At 54.5% G+C, this 21,186-nt stretch overlaps 4 protein-coding genes across 4 annotated transcripts; 2 read left to right on the top strand and 2 right to left on the bottom strand.

Moving 5' to 3' along the window:
• Window positions 1-366: 366 nt before the first annotated feature.
• Window positions 367-1,066, bottom strand: CKM354_001084600 (ribosomal 60S subunit protein L25; the record flags this gene model as incomplete). Its single annotated transcript, XM_044806315.1, has 4 exons — window positions 367-454; window positions 513-805; window positions 875-930; window positions 1,039-1,066. 4 exons carry the CDS (start codon window positions 1,064-1,066, stop codon window positions 367-369), a joined length of 465 nt encoding a protein of 154 aa, XP_044662250.1.
• A 3,633-nt stretch (window positions 1,067-4,699) lies between these two features.
• Window positions 4,700-6,986, bottom strand: CKM354_001084500 (uncharacterized protein; the record flags this gene model as incomplete). Its single annotated transcript, XM_044806314.1, has 3 exons — window positions 4,700-6,620; window positions 6,686-6,785; window positions 6,848-6,986. 3 exons carry the CDS (start codon window positions 6,984-6,986, stop codon window positions 4,700-4,702), a joined length of 2,160 nt encoding a protein of 719 aa, XP_044662249.1.
• Window positions 6,987-11,964: 4,978 nt separating this feature from the next.
• CKM354_001084400 (uncharacterized protein) lies at window positions 11,965-14,677 on the top strand (the record flags this gene model as incomplete). The annotated part of the gene is made up of 4 exons (XM_044806313.1): window positions 11,965-12,052; window positions 12,123-12,425; window positions 12,483-14,360; window positions 14,418-14,677. The coding sequence occupies 4 exons, from the start codon at window positions 11,965-11,967 to the stop codon at window positions 14,675-14,677; spliced, it is 2,529 nt and encodes an 842-aa protein (XP_044662248.1).
• A 2,058-nt stretch (window positions 14,678-16,735) lies between these two features.
• On the top strand, window positions 16,736-17,222 carry CKM354_001084300 (uncharacterized protein; the record flags this gene model as incomplete). Its single annotated transcript, XM_044806312.1, has 3 exons — window positions 16,736-16,831; window positions 16,898-17,135; window positions 17,188-17,222. The coding sequence occupies 3 exons, from the start codon at window positions 16,736-16,738 to the stop codon at window positions 17,220-17,222; spliced, it is 369 nt and encodes a 122-aa protein (XP_044662247.1).
• Window positions 17,223-21,186: the final 3,964 nt, after the last annotated feature.

The raw sequence follows: 21,186 nt of genomic DNA, 5'->3' as shown, positions 1-21,186 counted from the left end.
TGAATGAAAGATGGATTGTACAACATGTATAGAGCGCAATAGATGCGCCATCGATGCGAGATCCAGATTCGCATGGCAGTGGCTTGAGACAGCAAAAAGACACCAAGAGGATGCGGAAGATGAAGACGGGTGATGAACAGCAAATGGGTATCATGAACTCATATATGGTGGTGCGAAAGCTTGATCGCATGGCGCTTGTACAGTAGCTGTATACTATGCTCTTCCAGAGGGAAGCGCATTGGCTTTCCTCGATACTCCCCGAACCAGGTCATCTCAAATGAACGCCGATACCGTTCTGCTCGTTTCCAAGAGCTCTGCTCAAACGCCAGTACCGAATGCAAGCATCGCTTTTGATTTTACACCAGCTTAGACGATGGCAAGCTTGGTGGCAGCAATGTCGAGGGCGTCGACATCAGCGGTCAGGCGGGCGAAAGCCTTCTTGGAGCCGTCTGGTCTGTTCACTTGTTAGCGCGCGGCCCATATCCCATTCATTGGCGCGCATAGCAACCTACCGGATCATGGTGTTGATCTTGACGGTGTCCACGTCGTACAGCTTCTTGAGGGCCTCCTTGATTTGCCTCTTGTTGGCCTTGACGTCCACAATGAAGACGAGGGTGTTGTTCTCCTCAATCTTCTTCATTGCGCTCTCAGTGTTGAGAGGGTGGATGATGACCTTGCCGGCATCGAGGCGAGGCTGGCGTGGGATCGATCGGCGTGGGTATTTTGGCGCACGCGAGAGCGTGAGGGTCTTTGGCTGGTGGAAGGTGGTGCTCTTTCGGACTTTGGTGACCTTGTGCGAGTTGACCTGTTGTAAAAACAAGCCGTCAGATGATGGGAGCTCTGACACGCCTCAAGGTAGATTGGAGATGCTTACTCCGCGCAGCGTAGCCTTTGCGGCGGCCGAAGCCTTTGCAGATGGCTTGCTGGACTCTGCAAAACATTGTCAGTCCTCTGGTTATCGGGGGAATGCCGATTCGAGGCGCTCTTGCGACAGCGCAGTGTCGCGATCCCGCTCAATGCCTCTCGTGTACCACTTACTGCCCTTGGTTGCTGCCTTTGGTGCCATTGTATCGGTCGTTGGGCGATGTGTGCGTCGTGCAACTAAGGAGCGAAAAGTGAGAGTCGTGGTGTTGCTGCTGGGAATATTCGACTTCGTGCACGCTAGTGCTACATAGAGCTTAGCGGCCTTGGCATCATGATCACGTAAGGCACAGACCCCAGCGACCTCTTTCCCAACACAAACTACACGCGTCTCACATACAGTGCCGGCATGCGCTCTTGCTCTCAGCGACCGTATGAGATTGCTGCTACGTGCAAGTCGGATCTCACTGTGCTGGACACGCAGTCAACGTTGAAGTTCAACCGGACATTTTCCGTTTCATGGGACAAGACATAACTTCACATCCTTACAGGAGCAAAGGAGAACAATGACACTTATAGGATCGGGTAGCTGACCGACCTCTGCAACTCCTTCCATGGAGTCTGGCCACGTCTTTGAGTGCTATTCTCCCATTGACGATCCGCACAGCGTCTAACATTCATTCAACGCACACTTCCAAAGTCGACCGGACAAATACATCCGAATTGAGATGCGCTGACAGGTCTTCGTCACTCAGCTGAGTGACCTGGAATGAGAAGCTCGTCGCGAATCGCGAGCTTTGCAACACCTTGAGGCGCAGGATCGCCACATATTTGTCTGCGTGGGTTCTCAGGTCGCCAAAATGTAACTAATCATGATGCTCCAACAAACGGCCGCACACGTCACATCAAATCGAAGGCTGACCCTCCGCGGCATATGGGGTCTTCGCTATCTGCCACTGCCACAAGTGACGTGCGATAGGGATGGTGCGATATCTTCCTCGTAACGGAAGGCCACGAACTGCTTTATCCAGCGCCATGATCGGCATTCTCGTGCTGACCTCGTGTTCATGCCTGGCTTTCACGTGGCTCGACAACTTGATCACAGTGTGATTGCTGCGCTTATCCCTGGTATGTGGCTTTCCGGAACGATAAATCATCCCACCCAACCGAGAAGCTATTCAGCCCTTGTGCTACACAAAACGTCAGTGCTCGTGAATGGCGGATGGGTAGAAGCAAATCTCTCGATGCGCTGGCTCAGCTCTCGCATATAATTGTGTCGCCAACCGCACTTCTTCAGATGAGCAGATTCGTCTGCTTGTACGATGGCTTCTGATACCAGAGATCCAGATGCTATTCGTCCAGTGCTGAAGAATCAGTTCTTCAGCTCGCTGGAGCGGATTCCCGAGGCTCCTTTCGGTCTGCAGCCCAGCAGTGCCTTCTACGCGGCTTCTCAAGATCAGGATCTGGAACGCACGCGGGACGAGGCGACGATGACCAGGAGCAACGCTCCATGGCTGCTCGCCATCATAGTCGGCCTGGCGGTCGTGGGTATAGTCCTTGGAGTCGCTCTTGGAGTGCATTATGGGGTTAGCCGGCACAGTGAAAGATCAGCGTGACAGCTGAAAGCGGTACTTGCAGTCTGACAGGAAGTGATAGGGCAAGCTGACATCTGTTGCAGGTCGATCGTGCTAGACCATGTGAGCATGCCGGGCACAATGCGTGACATTTTAGTAACAACTGAATCATCTCTCAAGAAGAAGCTCGACGCGTGGCAGAGTTGATACAGCAGTGACCAACACCGTCAACTAGAGAAAGGAGTGAGAATGTCCACGCATTACGTCGATTGCAACGAGTCTCACATGTCGTTCCGGGAGCTGATCAGTGTGGATCCCACTGCACACCGGAGAAAAGCTGAGACTGGAGATCTGGAGCACAACTGCCGCCCTCTGCTCCAACGCACGTGGGCAGCGCTTCCCCTATTGTCGGCAGATAGCACGAGCTGTGGCATGCAGCATGCAGGTTTCTACACGATCGGGGGCAAGACAAAATGCGTGAAACACGCGATGATCTTCCCGGACGAAGGCCTCGACCTCCAGAAAGCCCGATAATAGCAGCACGTACTGGCGCCGGGAATCATGCTAGACGATGTCATCGACTAAGCCCGCTGCTTTACCGTCATGGAGATGGGCACCAGTGTCCACCATCACGATCGATAATATTAGCAAACCATTCTATAATCGATACGGACACAGAGCTGTCCAGTCCTCCAAGTCAACCAGTCTTCCCTGGCAGTCCCCACATGCACGGAGCGAAACCCTCCCGCACCAGGCTTACAACCAAGTCCCGAACATCACACAAGTGGCGAAAAGAAAGTCTCTCCTCAACAAGACATCGCTTAAGCTAGCTCACACTTCCTTGTACTTCGGTGACTGATCCGCCGATTCCCATTGCACGATGACAGCAAAGGAAGCGGAACAAGAAAATCGACCCGGCATGATCGATTCTGCACATGCATGCATTACACGCCACAACAACCACAGGAGTCATGCACAGAAGGTCGAATCGAACTACTGCGCACGACACAGCTTATTGCATGATAGCGGAAGCGAATTAAGCAGGAGACTGCCGCTTCTTCCCTTTCCTTGCGGCTCGCATACATACAGTAGCCTCATGTTCATGCGTACGCCACGCGAACGCGGAGCCGGAAGCCATAGCAGGCGAATACGACGGCAACGGCACAATGCGTAGAACAAGGCGAGCTCAACAAATAGTGGGACAAGGACTTCGTGAGCTATAATTGATAAGAGGCTGGCAAAGCGAACAAGACCATCCATACTTAGCAGCATGTTAATCGCCGTCTCTCCCTCGGCCGGACCTCGAAACGCCTTTTGGTCAAAGAGGGCTCGCACGGCAAGTGATGGCCTGATGCAGCCTGATCAGGAGAAGTGGGCGCGAACGAACTAATGAGGAGGTTGAAACACCTTGATCGTGTTTCATATTAAAAGCTAATTCTGTGGCGTCACATATAGCCGATCATGAAAGGATCCAGTCACGTGCGAGGAGGTAGACTCTGGGAAGGAGCGAAGACAGTGTGTGATGGCAGGATTGCGTCCACGGATCCGTGGTGTGTGCGTGCGAGGTTGTATGCCGGGTACGCTCGCATCTTTTGTGAAGAAACGTTGCCGGGAACTTGCTTGGTCGTTGTCAGTCGATCAGAGATGGAATGGCTATGCGTGCACAGTTTTGTAGATTGTTGGACATTCATGCAACGAAATGCTGTGATGTAGTGCACCAAACGACTATGACAAGATTGTAGCAACCGCTGTCAACAGCAATGAAGCTTTTTAAATATTGTGGATCCATCATGCCAAAGGTCTGTGCCGATGCCCAACAAACAAATCGCACAAAAGTGTATCCCGGTTGCCTGCCTGCCTGCCGGTGCCAATGAACCCAGACCTTCGCCGCGCTCGGAACACACACAAATGAAGCGCCACCGATGACCCAGAGGCAAAAAAAGAATCTGTAATTCCCCCAGCGCCTTCTCAAAGGTGCGAAGACCAGAAGAAATCGATAGAAAAAGGTTATTTCAATTCAAAAGGAAAAAAATGGTTGTCGACCGTAAAGACTTCTTCTTTCATCATACATTCGTGGCGCGAGCGCTCAAGCTGCGGCGCCTCAAAGCGGCCTCTCAACTGCAGTGCGGAGCTTTGGTCTAGTTTTTGAATGGGAAAAAAACCACAGTAGTAAAAGTTGTTGCCGTGTCAAAAGTTCGTTAAGCATGCTGCCAGAATCGAACAGCGCCGTGCGCTTTGCCAAGTACCTCCGTGATAGCCGCCTCTTAGTGGTGGTAGTCAGCACCAGTTGTGACCATAGGTGGAGGGGCCATGTCATTGTGAGCAACCATTCCCATATCGACGTGGGTCGGCATGCCTGGCAACTCTGTGCCAGTGGTCATGGCGATCGCTTGGTAGGACGCCTCATCGATTGGGTCTGGCTCATCGTGTGCGTCTTGCAGTGCATCGCGCTCCTCCTCCATTTCCTCTTCAGACGGGGCGGAACCGTCAGCGCTAGTTTCGTGTGTGCGACGATGCTGGGCAAGGTTGTCCGATCTAGAGAACGCCTTGTTGCACAAGGGGCACAGATAAGGTCGTTCCTGGGTGTGTGTGCGGACGTGGCGCTTCAGGTGTTCTAAGCGCTTGAAGAGGCGTCCACACATTGGAATCGGGCACGAATGGCTCTTCTGAGAATATGGGGTCATCTCACTCAGGGTGGCGGACCTTGCTCGGCGGAAGACACCGTTTGCTGTGCGCTGCACAGCATGGTGCTGCATTGAAGGATGGGCCCGGTAATCTTGACTTGGACTGTGATTGTAGTTGGAGTAATCCTCATTGTGGACATGGCTCATCTGTCGATGCGCGCGCTGCTCATCATGAGCTCCTTCCGCCGCGTGCGATGGCGTGCTGTGACGGGAGAGATTCATGAGCTCTCTGTGCTCGCCCATCATAGAGCCGGGATGCTGTGTGGTATGCATGCTGGTGGGCGAATCATTGTACGACATTTCTTGCCCTTCTGGGATAGCTTGTGGCTGGACTGAGGTCGACATAGATCGGCGCAGATCACTTGGACGATGGACGGAATGTGCGTGCGTGTGCCCGGACGAGGATGCTGTAGTGGTCACACCTGTTACTGTACTGTTTGTCAGACTCGATCGTCGGCGTCGCTGTTTGTAGGTGGGAGACCCTTCCAGGACGGAGTATACCTGTTGTGGCTGGTATTGGCGGTTCATGGAGGGGTAGTGCGCACCAGAGAGGTTCGGTGGTACCGACATGAGCGGATTGAACGGCTGTTGGAGGCCGACTTCCGGAATCGCTGCATACAAGCCAGTATCCTCGTTGGCGATGTACGTTGGCTCAGAAGGCATGCCCACCGAATGCTGGGGTGGGGTGAGCGGTTCAAAGGACAGACCGCGTTGGCTGTAGTCCTCGAAATGTGACGAGACGAATGAAGGGGCGGGCGAGTATTCCATATAAGCTGGCATTGAGCTATGTCTCTGTCCAGCTTGCGAAATTGGCACTCCATTTCGATCGAAAACTGGACCCATTGACTGTTCTCGTGTCTTTTGTATCTGTGACGGCATGGGCGGCATCGCCATCTGGCCGTACCCTGGCATGTGCGACATCTGCTCCGACTGCATATCTGGCTGGTGTGACATTTGCGCTGGCATCGAAGTGGGCGGTAATTGTTGCTGAGGGATCATGTTCGGTGGTGGCATAGAATCGGTAGCACGCAGAACTGGCGATGTCGAATGCGATGGTGGCATTGATGGTGGTTGCGCGTTGTATGTTGACTGGTTGTTCTGCTGCGCCTTCGTGAGCTGCTCAAACAGCGAGACGGACGCGTCGAACTCGAAGGACAGGGCTGGCTCGCTGACAGCCACTGTGGTAGCTTCCTGGCCCATCTTCTCTCGCTTCAGGTCGCGCTCCAAAGCATCGAGGAATAGACGGTCGTGCGGGACGCTGTACCAGTAGAACACCTTTTGCTTCTTCTGCGTCCTGATGCAGTTGTTCTTGTACAGGAAATCGAGGAACGGGCTCTTTGGCTCTTCAAGAGAGGCATCTGTGCCAGATTTCAAATTGCGCAGATCGGAAAAGATGCCCTCCTCAAATTTCTTCGTGTTCTTGACAGGTCGGCCAAACGCCTGAAAGCGGAAAGATAGGCAGCGAACGATGTCAGTGCCCGAGATGTGGAAGAGATTGTTCCTGGAGGTGGGTTAGTACAGGTCGATCGCAGCAGCAGCACGCGGCTCGCGGCGTTGCAGACGCACCATAGCACGCAGGAGACATATTCGCCGGTGGGTAGCAAGAATCGTCGGATGTACTGGTCTTGACTCCAGTCCACTGGGGCGGAGATGAGGAAGTATTTCACTGCACACGCGTCAGTCAATGCGGTCTGGAGTGCATCCATTGGCGGCAGGCTGGAGACGTACAGTTGTCGACTTGCTGTAGAGCCACAACCGAGTCTTGCGGGAGGCTGGACTGCGCTTCTTGGTCGAGCAGGAAGGTCTCTGGGGCCACCGACCGCGCCTGCTGCGGCGGTGGCATGGCGGGATGATGCTGAGGATACATGGCGGTGAAACGGGAGCCTGTCGCAGCGCCGGGCGAGGGCAGGCGTGCAAAAGCGCAAGAGGGCGCTGGGTGCGTATATCCCAAACGAGCTCGGATGCTGCGTGTTTGATCTGCCGTTCGGGGGGACGAAACCAGCGGGCAACGACACCAGTTCGCTGCGCGGTTGTTCGGATGCGCGCGAAGGCAGGGAGACGGCGGGAGGCGCGGCGGAGCGGTGGAGGAACGAATGTAGCAGACGAGCAGCAGCTCTAGTCGCGAGCGAGGATGGAGAGTGCGAGGACCGGCCTCAGCGAGCGCAAACAGGCGTGTTTTGGGGGAGAGGTGAAGTGAAGCGTGTCGTTGGAATAGAGCAGTAGCGTGAGACGAGGAGGTAGTAGTGAAGGACTGCGCTGTTTCAGAAAACTGGCCGGCAGCGGCTGCCTCTGAAACAGCGCACACGGACAGCGGGCCCATGCGCACACCCACCCACTTTCGCTCTGGCTGTGCAGCGTGCGCTTGACTCGATCGCATTAGCCGCCGTCCGGCCTTGCTTTGCGCGCGCACCCCAGCCAGCCAACCCTCGATGCGCCGTCCCCAGCAGCGCGCTGCAGCACGCCCCCGGCCAGACACGTCGTCGCGATGCCCGTCAGCCTGTCCTCTGCTGTGATGGACCACGCCAAACCTACGCTTCCACCTCATCTGCACGGCGCACGCTCCTCCGAAATTGTGCTGCACTATTCACTCGCTGCCCGCCCGCCGCGGGTCCGGATGGCCGCCCGTCTCCCGGCGCTGCCAACAAGGGATGGTTGCGCATTCGCGGGCAGCGTGATGGGCCGGAGCAAGTCGAGACCTGCAGCGGACCCGCCTTCTCTGCCTGCTCGAGAAGCCCACGAGTCGATACATCATCCGCCAACATCGCACAGATCGCGTGGCGCTGACAACTGGGTTCTGTGCGACCACCATGCATCCGCTGCCCTGTCTTGGGCGCTACGCCCTGGTAAATGAGCACCTCGCCCTCGCGGATGCATCGAGCGCCGCCAGCACCGCGTGCGTGCCTGGCAGACTCCGCCATCAGAGCTGCTCGTGGGCTGCCTACGCCGCGCTGCTCTGCTGCTCTGCATCACAGCGTCGATCATACAGGTACACCTGCAAGGGCAGCGTCGGCAGCCGAAGCGATCTGTTTCATCATCAACCACTCTGCTGCGCACCCCACGTTGATGCTGACTATGCCCCGCGACTCGCAGCGACATTTGTTGAGCTCGAGCTGCTATAGCGCGCGAGACTACTGCCCTGCTGCGGGAAGGTGTCCTGGTCAAGAGCAATGTCTCTGGTTGCATACGGCCCGGCCGTGGCTCGCGGAAGGCTGCTGTGTGGTGACGTGGGGCCTCTGCATTTCATCACCAACAACACTCTCCGCCATCATCCCGCAAACACACATACGTCCGGTGTTCAACAACATCGCGGACGCCATCGGCCTTCGTCCCGGCCAGGCATCCCTTTTCTGATATCTGCTATTGCCAAAGAATGCCACTATGCCCGAGCTTTGGCTGAGTGGGCACTCCGTCACCACGGTGATCATGCGAGTCAGCACTACTCGTGTGCAGGATCAGGTCACCCAGCGCCATGAATTGCGTACGATCACGACCAGTAGAACCACATCCTCGTCCGTGAGCAGACTAGCGGCGATGTGATCAAGATTCCAGTCACCACTGAACCCATCGCACAAAGATCCCTGTCAGTGTCTTCAAAGAGATGATCAACGCAAGTCCAGCCCAAAGGAGAAGCGCAGCCTTTGCCACACGATGCTCGTGCGACTACGAAACAGCTTCCGGCGCTTGTTTGATCACTTTCGGAGAAAACCCTGAAACACAACACAGGTGCAAATTGTGGCTGTACAGCAGTACCTACCTGCTTAGACATCTTGGATGGGCAGTGAATGACGCGGATCCAACGCACATCTTGCGCAAGAAGATTTCCTGCCTCCGTACAGAGTCCAAAGCTGGTTCTACCTACGCCCAGAAACGCCATCCGATGCCACCTCTACGAGGCATAGGGCTATTCGTCATCCGTCTTGCAGGGCAGTCGCAGTCGCGGATATGACCCGATCGAACGGTATACCGAAATTGTGTCGCCGGCAAGCCGGCAGGTTCTCTGGGCGCGAATGGATCTCAGTGTCACTGCTCGCACACTCCCCATGTCTGCACAGTAATTGCGCTTTGATGTGTCTTCCACAATCGGATGAACTCAAGGCCTTTCCGGGAGATCAATGCGCTGCATGGCAAACCACATCCGGCTCGAGCTGTTGTCTGCCCTTGCCCGTCTATTGCCGTCTATCACAACCCAAGTCTTGTCGAAAATCTCAACGGAACGATGTGGAGCTGTACAACCATGGTGATCGAAGACAACGTCCAAGGTGAAGCATAGCACAACGTGACTCCCGATGCGAAAAGCTGCCCATGAAGCTTTGCAAAGAAGTGCCAGTCGTCTCGCACTCAACCAATTAAGGCTAACGAATCGATGGCAGCGTGATCATTAATCCACGAACTATGAATATAAAAGCCGACTTTGTGAACACTCATCGAGATGCACCGTTGTATCTTCGATCAGGCGTCGACCCTGTAAATGTCTACCTTTACAGAATCTCCACTTGATCGTACGACTTCATCGCGCCATTCACATGCAATAGCGCTGGAGCAGCTTGTTTCTGTGGCTTCCTGGCGGAATCGCGCTGTGGTCATCCTGGCCATTGAGTAGATAGAGTTCACGACGCGACCAGGATGCCATTGCCACATTGAAAAAGAGTTACACGCACCGTATAACGTACCGAGCATCTCCTTGACAGCTGAAGCAGAATCCGACGCTGTGCTGTCTCAGCAAAGACATACGCTGACCCTACGATTACATTCGTCAAGTTGCTTCAGTACAAGACACTATGCACACAGAGACGGCGTTCTGATCGCGTACGGCAGAATTATATTACATCGACAATATTGGCCAGCTTCCAGCGTAACAATCGTGGCGTGCGCTGACGACAAAATGATCACCAGCAGCTTGAATCTCACCATTGATACATCGACCCTTCAATTCAAGCACCAGATTGAACGAACGCCGCACCTGATCTCTCCGTGAATGTAGGGCACCGTTTGCCGGACGCAACAGCCGAATAACGCGACTCGAGCAACGAGGCTTCCGGCAATGCTGGATCACATCACATCAATTACAACCATCAGCATTTCGGGTCGGAAAAGTAGGTTCTCCGTTACTCTTTTTCTCTCACTCTGATACAGGCACACTAGCACGTTCCTGCAAACATAAAACACGAGACAGCACGGTCTCTGGCTTGACGTGTCTCAAAATTATACTTTCGATCACATTGGCGAGCTTGGCCAGGAAACAACCACACCAAGGAGCGTTTGAATTCGCAATTTGGTCTACGGGTCCCAGTCTATCACGACCACCTTCCCAAGCAATACCCCAATAGACGCTAGGGTTTTGGACTTTGAGCACCGCCGCTCTCTTCACGGAGGAGCGGCCAACAACCCCGTCGAGCGAGTCGTGGCACAGCTACTATGATGGAAGTGGACTGTCCCCACTGATTCACCGTCTCAGAGAGATCATAATCAAGCACGACCGGCATCAGCATGCTATGCGTGTAATTCTGCCGGCCGGAAAAGAGCTCTATGCCACGTGTCCCCAACAACCAAGTGTGACGGCTGAGATATGAGCGCGTTCGAGTCAGTCGAGTGTGGTCGGAGCACACAAGAGGTTGAAACAGGCAGACCCCGCGAATATCAGACAGCCTGTTGTTCGTTATTTCTGGGCGAGCAGGAACTTCTGGCCTCTACTGGCGAGTCCACACGATCGAGACTCGTGCTCATCACCACAGGGCTTGCATCAATCAGCGATGAGGAGGTCGAGATGATCGAAATCTCCTTCTTAACAGATTCGCGTTCGCATAGCTCGCCCGCTGCAGTCCCAGAGGAGTGCTGGGCCTGCCGGCGGTGCTCCCTGTGAGCAACAAAGGATCTTGAAGGCATGAGTGCAAGCTTTTCCGTCGTAGGTGATGCATGTTGCGCCAACCTGAGCAGGTTTGTCTACACCTGGTCGCGCGAGATCAAGCCTCCGCGGTCACATCGACTTTTCGATGCAACGCTCTGCTACTTTTCTGTGCGGCTATCGTAGTAACTGACATCCAAAGATACAGATCAGCATTGGCTGGCTCGAGGTGGACCTCAATGGCCTTGCATTCCGACTTGGACTCCACTGACAGTGGAAGCGTCCATGTCCGCTGCATATCGTAGAAGCTGTATGCGAAAGAGCGATATTGTGAGGAAGTACATAGACCCGAGGCCCAGGATGTAGTCTTGTGGAACCAACTCCTTAATCCGTAGAATCTGTCTGCTCACGACGGCCCATTCAATTGCAAGTTCACTGAGAGCAAGGGTGAAGTTGACGCCCGTGCGGGTGAGCGAGGAGTACCGAGGGGCTGCACAGTTTCATCAGTACATCGCAGTGTCATCATGCTGATGCGCCTTTCGAATGCGACGCCTGTACTCGGCGATAGATTGTTTGCGTTGGTATGCGAAATGTCATAGTCACGAGGACAATGTTCGCACTTGAGTCCGTTGTCGCTACGCCAGAATGTGGCGCCAAGGGCAAGGAGAGGTCATAGCTAGCGCCCGGGCGGCTAGCTCCGAAGCTGCTGTAGGAGGCAGTCTTCACCACGCGCGCGTGCTCAGTTGCAGACGAGCTGTCCTCTCCACCTTGTTGACGCCGCCGCCTCGTTGTACCCACCCGATATTGGAATCCATCATTTCTCCGCGTCGAGCGTGCAAGACAGGCGCTTCGAAAGCCAGACCCGGTCACGGCGCCAACCAGCACGCAACGTGCCTAGTTACCGCTCCTTTCCCGAAACGCCGGTCTCAATGTGGTGGGAAACATTGCAAACTCCACGGACGTCACTGCGATAGGGACGGTGTAGCACAAGCCGCCAGCTGCGATGGCATATCAGCAGCAAGGCGGGCTTGGGAATGGCGGAGGAGGTCCGGAACACCATGGCCCGCAGGGCACTGAATACACGTTGCAGGGTTAGTATCAGGAAACAGGCTAGCTTGCAGGCCAGCGGGAGGAGATCATATACTGATGTGAGCGATCTAGGTGTCATGCGCTTCCTGCAGATCGAATGGCACAGTCACGAGCGAGCGCGCAATGCCTGGGACATCGAACGGGCGGAGATGAAGGCCAAAATCGCGAAGCAAGAGGGAGAGGTCAGGCAGGCCAAGCGAATCAATGAGCAATTGGAACGTCAAGTGCGCATGCTGGAAAAGGCCTTGAAGAACGAGCGAGCGAAGAAACAAGCGCCCAACGGGACAACAGAGTCAGCGGAAGAGAAAACTGCGCAGGAGGATGCGCCGAAGGTCAAGAAGGAGGACAGCAAGAATGGCGAAAAGCAAGAAAAGCGTAGGTTTCAAAGTGCATTGAGTGGACCGATGAACGATATGCTGACGACTGGACCAGCCAGCTTAGCCGCCCACAACTCCTTCCTCGAGACGACGGAACTGCACGATACGAGCGAGAAGGCCCGCGAAGAATATCTCGACCAGACAACGAAATATCTCAAGAACTGCATGAAAGAGATACAATATTTGCTCACGCCTCCGCAACACCCTCCGCCGCCGCAAATACTTCCAAATGGCAACATTACTGGCCTCCCCGATGCACCGCATCCCATGCAGGATATATATGAAATGCAATACGGCGACCAAGCGCGACAGCAAGGGTACCGTAATGGACGGGGCGCCGGTCAGGTCCTGCCCCAGCAGCAACAAATACCGAACCATCAACCTCCTCCGGTGCCAAACAGTTTACAGCAGTCCGCAGCACAACGACCTGATAGCCGCGGGCTAAGATACCCCGAATATTCGAACCAGCAACCTGCTGAGAACTTGCAGCAGCAGGCGCCGCAACCACCTGTACAATATGAAGAGCAAGTTGAGAACATCACGCATACATTTGATAGAGAAGGACGAGAAGTGCGGCAACCCGAATCACAGCTTCCACAGCCGCAGCGGCCGGGCAGACAACAATCTGATGCCGAGGGGTGGACTTTTGATGAGGAGCCACCGCCGCCATTGGATGCACCACCCCCAGACGTTCCACCACCTCGCAGGCCAGATACGGATTTGTTTCCTAGCGCTGCAAGTCACTCTCAAGTGACGGCGAAATCACCTCCTCGGACTGGACTCCATGGTCGACGGAAAAGCTCAGGCTCATCAAGCATGAGCCGAAGACGAAGTTCACAAGGCAAGAACCAAACAGATGATGCGGCCGCGGCGCTGGAAAGCGATCCCACACAATTCAAGGTCAAATTCGCGCTTCGGGGTCATCTGGACGTTGTGCGCAGTGTAATTTTCAGCGGCGGCGGCAGTCCCTCTGAGCCGGAACTCTGCACCGCCGGTGACGACGGCACAATAAAGCGCTGGATTGTACCGGCCACTTATCAGAATTATAATCCTGGTAACAATAACCCGGATCTAGACATACAGGCCATCTTCACTCACAGAGGCCATGAAGGAATTGTCACTTCTCTTACTGCGCCCCCGGCCAGCACAGGTTTCAGCACTGGAGGACGGGCGAACGGCGAAGGCTGGGTGTTCTCCGGTGGGCAAGATGCCACGATTCGCGTCTGGGAGCGAGGGAGAGTCGATCCCAAGGCCACACTTGAAGGGCACACAGACGCGGTCTGGGCTGTCTGCGTTCTGCCAGCTTCCGTTGGCGTTGTCTTTGGACCACAATCTGGTAACTTTGGCGGGCCTGACCGGCTATTGCTCGTTTCTGGATCTGCCGATGGCACGGTAAAAGTGTGGGCGGTCAGTGCTCCGCCTCAATCTGCTTCACCTGCTACTGGATCTCGAAGAGGTGTTGGGGGCTCGAGAAGGCACAGTGTGACGAGCGGGAGCAACTACCCCACGAGTCCACAGCCGAGCGTGGCGAGTACAACGCCCTTCAGCTACACTCTCGTACATTCGATCGAACGAGCTGGAGACGTCAAGGCCAGCCCTACAAGCATATGTCCGCTTTCACCTTCTGGTGAGACGTTCGTTGTCAGTTACACTGACTCATCGGTGCTCATCTTCGACACAAGGACTGGCGAAGAAGTCATCGGCATGGCGTCGGGTGAGACATATGATGGTACACCGGACACTAGCATCAACGCCGTCGTAGCCACCAGCGCTGGCCTTGAGCAACACAGTGGCGGGATCCTCGACGCCGCGACCCGTGGTCTGGACTCCGAAGAGGTCGGCGCTGGCGCTACAGGCGGAAGAGAGGGCCTGGAAGGCGTGGTAATCACAGGGCATGAAGATCGGTTCGTGCGGTTCTTCGATGCCAATAGTGGTAAGTTCATCTCTCTATCTCTGATTGAAATCCTCTGCTAATGACACTCCTTTGCAGGTCAATGCACGTACACCATGCTAGCCCACCCGGCCGCTATCTCCGCCCTCTCCCTTAGCAAGGACGGCCGAGAAGCTGTTTCTGCAGGCCACGATGCCTCGATTCGATTCTGGTCTCTGGAAAAGAGAATCTGCACACAGGACATCACGAGCCATCGGGCCATGCGCGGCGAAGGCGTTTGTGATGTCTGTTGGAGTCAAGATGGAAGACTCGTGGTTAGCGCTGGTGGTGATGGCGTTGTAAAGGTGTTTGCGAGGTAGTCCGTCACCTGGGAGTTGTCATGGGGGAAGTTGAGGGCAACGTCGAGTCAGCTCGAAACGATTAAGAGGTCGCTCCCACATCCCTCTTGCAAGAAGAAGAGCGTATTTGCATATGGATCAATGAAGGAAAGCGTTTGAAAGAAGACGGAAGAGGATGAAAGGCCAGAAAGCACAGTATGCTTTCCCTTCACGATCCCGATAATCTTTCTTTCTTGAGGATACATGGCGTCTACACTGTATGGATGGGCCATCGGGACAAAATCTTGTCTCTCATTCGTTGTGTAAATATCATGAGAAGAGTTTTGCATTGTTTTCTTTTCGTTTCTGGTGATGATTATGGTTGGAGAGCTTCGGGGTTTCCTTTCTTCTTGTACGGATGATGCTAGGGTAGAGCGGTGCATATGAGGCATGGAAAGCGAGCGAGCGAGCGAGCGAGCAAAGAAAGCAAGCATGAGGACGGGAGGTCTTTTGTTTTAGTAGAGTATGTAGGATTTTACGGAGCTGGTGAATCACAAAGTATCATCTCGGTAGTCTGTGTCTTAATTGAATTCCTGCAAGAAATCTGCCATTGCTGTGCTTACAAAGGTGTGCGCCCGTAGATGCGTGTCTCTTGCGTAGAGTAATCACTGTTCCTCCAATATGTAGGCTCTTTGCTGAGGTCCGCCGCTAGCACTCTTCTACTGTAATCCTTCGCTACGCTCGTATGAATTTACCTGCTGCACGGTGTCCTCGCCTGTCGCGCCGCTCCTTCCCCTGATACTCTTTTATGCTCCATACGCAGCTCAAAGTATCCTTCCTGTGCTACTCGCTGCCCTGTGATCGTCCGTCTGTCCTGCGATCGCCCGCCTGTCCAGCCCCAGTGCTCCTGGCTGTTTGTCCTCCGCCGTGGCTGAGAGGTTCCCGAGATCTACTCTTGCCACCCCGAAGATTGTTTGCTCGAACAGCAATAATTGCGGACTTGATGGGTCTTCGGGTGCTGTGTGGGACGAAATTGTGTTTGCTGAAGAAAAGGGTTCGTAGAATGCCCGATCAGGTTTCTTATGTATCGGCCTTGATTGTCGTTTCGCTCCAATAGCATTCGCTACGGATTGAGTTGGTCTTCTGGCGCTTCGTAGGCCGGCGCTGTGTTCGCTGAAGCAGAAGGCTTGGTGGGACAGCCGCTTCGGCCTGTGCTGTATCGACCTCAATGGTCGTCTCACTCGACCAGCAGTTGCCGCGGAGTCGACGGGGCTTCTGGAGCTCTGTGGGCTGGGCGTGTGCTCGCTGAAGCAGAAGGAGTGGTAGACCAGCCGGTCTGAGTTGTTTGGTATCGAATCTGATGGTTTTCTTACTCCAACAGCAGTTTCTCCGCAGTTCGCAGTGCTCCTGCCGCTCTATGGGCCAGAAACGTGTTCACTGAAGCAGAGTCAATGGTGGATGAGCCGCGAGGACCGCGTCAAGACAACGTGGTGTATGCTTTCGCCGTCTGCGTTGTTCTTCCACACACTGACCGCGGTTCCAAGCGCGCCCTGATCTCTATCGCCATGCCCACTTACCAGCCGCGCTGCTTGCCGTCTGACCGTCAGGAGAGCTGATGAGCGAGCTGGAAACTGGCTGGTTTCGAGTGTGGTGTATCCCACCGTCGTTCGTGTTGTTTGACCGTGGGTAACTCCCCAACTTCTGCTGCGTGCTTGAGCGCCTGCTTCGCTCCGTTCGCTAGACCACCGCTCTGCCCTGCTGCTCGTCGATTGACCGCCAGAATGTGTGCTCCTCGAGATAGAGCCAGAGCAGGCTCAAGTGAAGCCATATGGACGGGACCCTCCGCCCCTTCCCTGGCTGCCCGGCAACCCGGCCTTCAGTTTTCGCCTCACCAAACAATCACAAACTGAAGGCAGATAGGCATGAGCCTCACAATGGCGGAGCTGCGCCTCAGGCCCCGCCTTTCCTTTCGTCAGCTTTCTCTTTTCTTCCGCAGCTTTTCCTTTCTCTTTCTTCCACACACACCAACCTCCACCACCCTCCACCAACAACCTTCCCCTTCATCTACACAGAACAATATCGCCAACAACACACCACATCATGCCTCTCTACAACAGCAGCATCGCCCGCGAAGTCCTCACTGAGGCAGAGAAGGACCGCCTTTTGGCCGTCGCACTCAGCACCACCGCCGACAACGTAAGTCGCCGCCCTCCCCTCACTGCCTCCTCACTGAGCAAGCTGACTGACGCGCTCGCCTCACAGAGCGCCATCAACTGGGAGAAGGCCACCGCCGAGTTCGGCGCTGCCTCAGTTGACAGCATGAGGGTGTCGGTCCGCAATATTCACAAGAAACTCGACAAGGCCGGCGCCAAGACTGACGGCAACGACCTCACTGCCGGCCCATCCAAGGCCCCAAAGCGCAAGACCGCCGCAACTGAGGAGGACGAAGTGAAGACCAAGAAGCCACGTGCCTCGAAGAAGAAGGTCACTGCCGCCAAGAGTGAGTGTCATCTGAGCCCAATACTGAGTACAAATACTGACGTTCCTTCCAGAGACCGAGGAGACTGAGGAGGCAGAGGAGGAGTAATGTCGCTCGCACGTGACAGAAACTGAGCCCACGTGGCCGTCCGTCCTCACATAGCCACGAACTGAATGCAATCAACTGAAGTCCCATCCATTTGTACCCCTTCCTTGTGTCCTCGTGTGTATGCCCTTAGATTGCGATAGTGAGCCCACGTGACCATCACTTTGTAGCAACTGAAGGTGTGATGGCCTGATGTGAGCAGCTGTTCAGTTGTGCTCCTGCCTTGTCTTTCTCGCCTAAATGTCCGTTGCTTCTGTCGTGGATTGCTGCACCGAGCCATTCAATATGGAAACGCCGGGCAGTCTTGTCTGTGCCTGTGGTCAGAGAAACGGAGTTTCTGGCAACATCTCTGTTGCATTTCCGATTTGAGAGGCATCCAATGTCAAGATCGTGCGGATATGAGCCTAATAGACCGTCGGAGACACGCGTCAGGCCTCCAGTATCTCTGCAACATCGTCCAGCTGTGAGGCACTCAGTGTCAAGATGGCGAGGATAAGCGGCCTAATGGATTACTGGAGACATGCAGTAGACACCCAGTATCTCTGCAATATCGTCCAGCTGTGAGGCAACTGGTGTCAAAATAGTGCGGATATGCAGTCCAGTGGACTATCGGAGAGACGCACCGGCCTCCAGTATCTCTGCAATATCGTCCAGCTGTGAGGCACTCGGTGTCAAAATGGTTTGGACATGCAGCCAATTCGACCTTTGGAAACACGCATTAGGGGTCCAGTATCTCCGCGATATTGTCCAGCTTTGAGGCACTCAATGTCAAAACAGTGTGGATATGCAGCTCATTAGGCGGTCAGAGACACACATTAGGCGTCCAGTGTCTCCACGATATCGCCCAACTGTCAGGCACCCAATCTCAAAACGGTGCGGAAGGGCAGGCCAATGGAGCACCGGAGACACGCAGCAAGCTTCCAGTATCTCTGCAGGTTTGAGCCTTTCAAAGCCATTCAATATCAATATGGTGAGAAAATGCAGCGAAGTGACCCGCCGGAGAAACCCAGTAGCCTCCAGTATCTCTGCAATATTGTCCGGCTGGTAGGCATTGAATGTGAGACTGGGCCTGAAATGCACTCAAACGAGCCACCGGAGATGGACAGCATGCGTCTTGTCTCTCCGCGATCTCATCCAGTTGAGAGCCATTCAATGTCAATATGGTGCAGATGTGATTCCATATGGACCTCTAGAGGCAGGTCAATTGTTTCCTGTCGCTCTAAAACGCTATTCAGTTCAGAGCTACCCAGTGGCAAGATGGTGTGTAAATGCGTCCAGACCGATTGTTGGAGAAGGCCATATGTTCCCATTACCTCCACAGTGCTCTCCGGTTGAGAGCCACCTGATATAAGAATGGCCCAGAGATACTCCAGACCGATATTGAGAGACGGGTAGTGTGTCTCATTTGTCTCTGGAATCCTGTTCATTTGCGAGGCATCCAGTTATAGGACAGTGCGGTCATGGTTTTACACGGACCTGCGGAGGCAAGCATTATGTCTCCAGTATCTCTGCAATACCATCCGAGTAAGAGCCAACATGGGGAATTATGAACCAGAAATGCAGCCGCACGATCTTTGGAGATAGCCAGCATGCCCTCCATATCTCTGCAATAATGTTGGGTTGGAAGCTAACAAACGTGAAAATGGACCGATGATAGCGGAAGACAGATCGTCGGAAACAGACAGCGTGGCTCTCGTGGCTCTGGAAACTGCCCGGTTCAGAGGCAAGGAGCGTAGCAACGTATCGGAATGCACCCAGTTGGGCCAGCAGAGATAGGCAGCGAGTCTGCCATAACTCTAGAATGTTGCTGAGCTGAGAGCCAACAGGGGTAAATCTGAAGCGTCAATCGTGCTAGTCCTGGGGGCTGAGAAAGGCCGCTGAGTCTCCGGTAGCTCCAGAATGGATAGCTGCTCTGAGGCACTGCCGGGGAAAGTTGATTGAACCTAGGCTTGATTTTAGAGACGGAGAACGTAGCAAGTTCATTCCTTGCCTCTGGGAGGTCATGGCGCTTGGTGGCATCAAATATATTGAAGAGTCGGAATAGCGTCCCTGCTGGCCCTGGAGACACGCAGAATGTCTTCTGTCTCTGGACATCCAACCTGGAGCACAAAGAATGCGTGGTCTGCTCCATTGGCTTGCAGGCAGATGAAGCTTCGGAGATAGCCGCCAGTCTCTTGTGTATCTCAGAAAATGTAGCTGGCTGAATGCTGACAGGAAGGCAGACGGAATGGATCTGGCTTGGAGTACGGACCTGGAGAATGGCAGCATTTCCGTACTTTGCTCCATTGAGTCGACAGCTCAGAGGCATCGAGGTTAACTTCGTGATGGAATTGATTTTGTGCAGACCGTAGAGGCACAAACATGATCTTTCAGCTCGTCTCCGCGGCACGCTGAACAACCAAGGCATAAAAGGTCATGGATGTATAGCGGCATATTGAAGCCCGCGCGATGAGACAATTGAGCAGTCTGCCCAGCTGTCTCCCGCCAGTAACGCGCTATGAGGGATCCGAATGTGGTGAAGATGTGTGGATAATGTGGTGCTTGACCATGGAGAGAGCTTGTGCTTCTGTCAGGATGGCTCCGCCAAATACTGACAGCTCGAGGCACCGGAAAAGATTATAGTCGCGATATAGGTTTGGCTTGAGCTCCAAAGACAAAACCATGTGTGCCCAATCTTCTCTCTGCCAGATGGACAAAAAGGGCGACAACGGATATGGCAAGGGTTGGTGATATCTTTCCTGCCCTTGGCCGGTGCCATATGTGTATTTTGTGCTGACTTCTGCCAGCAGTAGTATCCCCAGAGCATCGCAGGTCAGGAAGTGTTCCGATGAGCCAAGCCATGTCAAGAAAAAAATCCAGTAGTCTCAGCACCCTCCTTCGGCTAGCGAGAGACCTGCTGGGGCAATCGGAATGAGGACTGTGGAGTTCCAGAATTTGATGCCCGGGCGGGGCGCTGTCGCATGATACACCATGCCCATTGATGTGGTATATCGCCTGCCACGGAACCCTCTTTGCCTCGTGCGCCATCTCGTCCAGCAGTGGGTCGCTCGCTGTGCTCGGGCATCGGCAATCGGGCGCTCGCGGTGGACTGTTGGCCCTTCTGTTACTGTTAGTGCTGTGCCGTCAGTCAAGCCTATAGCTGTGAGATTGAGGCCCAAGGATCAATCAAGAAGAGTGCTGTCGTGAGGAGATGATGCCGCGGCGCAAAATAAGCTGAGAGTCGAGAGACGTGGGTGTACTTAGCCGTGCAGCTGAGCCGCGCGTTGCGGCGCTGCTCGCGTCTCGCCTGCTCTGCCTACATGGGCCATCACTGACAAGCCGTGGACTCGGTCAAACGACGGACTCAGGGGACTGGTGAGATGTGGAAAAGAGGGCGCTGAGGACAATGTTGATGCATTGAGAGAGATGTGGTGGTCGTGCTTGCAGTCCAAAGAAGCTCAAGCCGGAAGAGCCCGCTTGCCAATTCTGACTTCCTCTATTGCCCTTCCTTCTATGCTTTCACCTACGCCATGATTCAGCCCTTGGTATCGCCAGTGGCGCTTTCGCTTCCATTGAGAGCCTCTCACTCTCCTCAGAGCATCCTCATGTCCGCTGTAGAATCCATGCCAACGAGCTGAACCGACCGTAGCACACCTTTCTCCGATCAGCCATACATTCACCTTCAGCCAGCAAGCACGCCCATGAACGCAACACACGATAGCTGCTCTTCCGCACTACATCATCAGTAGGACCGCAATGTTGGCCTGAGATGGGAGCGGACGTGCTGGCTCTCCTTGTCGTGCTGTGCACTTCCGGACCACCACACGTTCGACCCATGATCGGAATGACACCACGCACGGAACAACATCGCGATACGTCCTGCGGAGGGGGACCCAGAGCAGGAATCAGCAACATCATCCACTTGCCATAGAGCTCGCGCTGCGGAAGCTGCGCTGCGTCATGGCCCACGAGACATCCGGCAAGAGCG

Source organism: Cercospora kikuchii (genome assembly GCF_019650295.1).
Source record: "Cercospora kikuchii DNA, contig_00007, whole genome shotgun sequence".
NCBI classification, from domain to species: domain Eukaryota; kingdom Fungi; phylum Ascomycota; class Dothideomycetes; order Mycosphaerellales; family Mycosphaerellaceae; genus Cercospora; species Cercospora kikuchii.
Note: the sequence above shows the minus strand (reverse complement) of the source record. Positions and strands in the feature narration are given on the sequence as shown.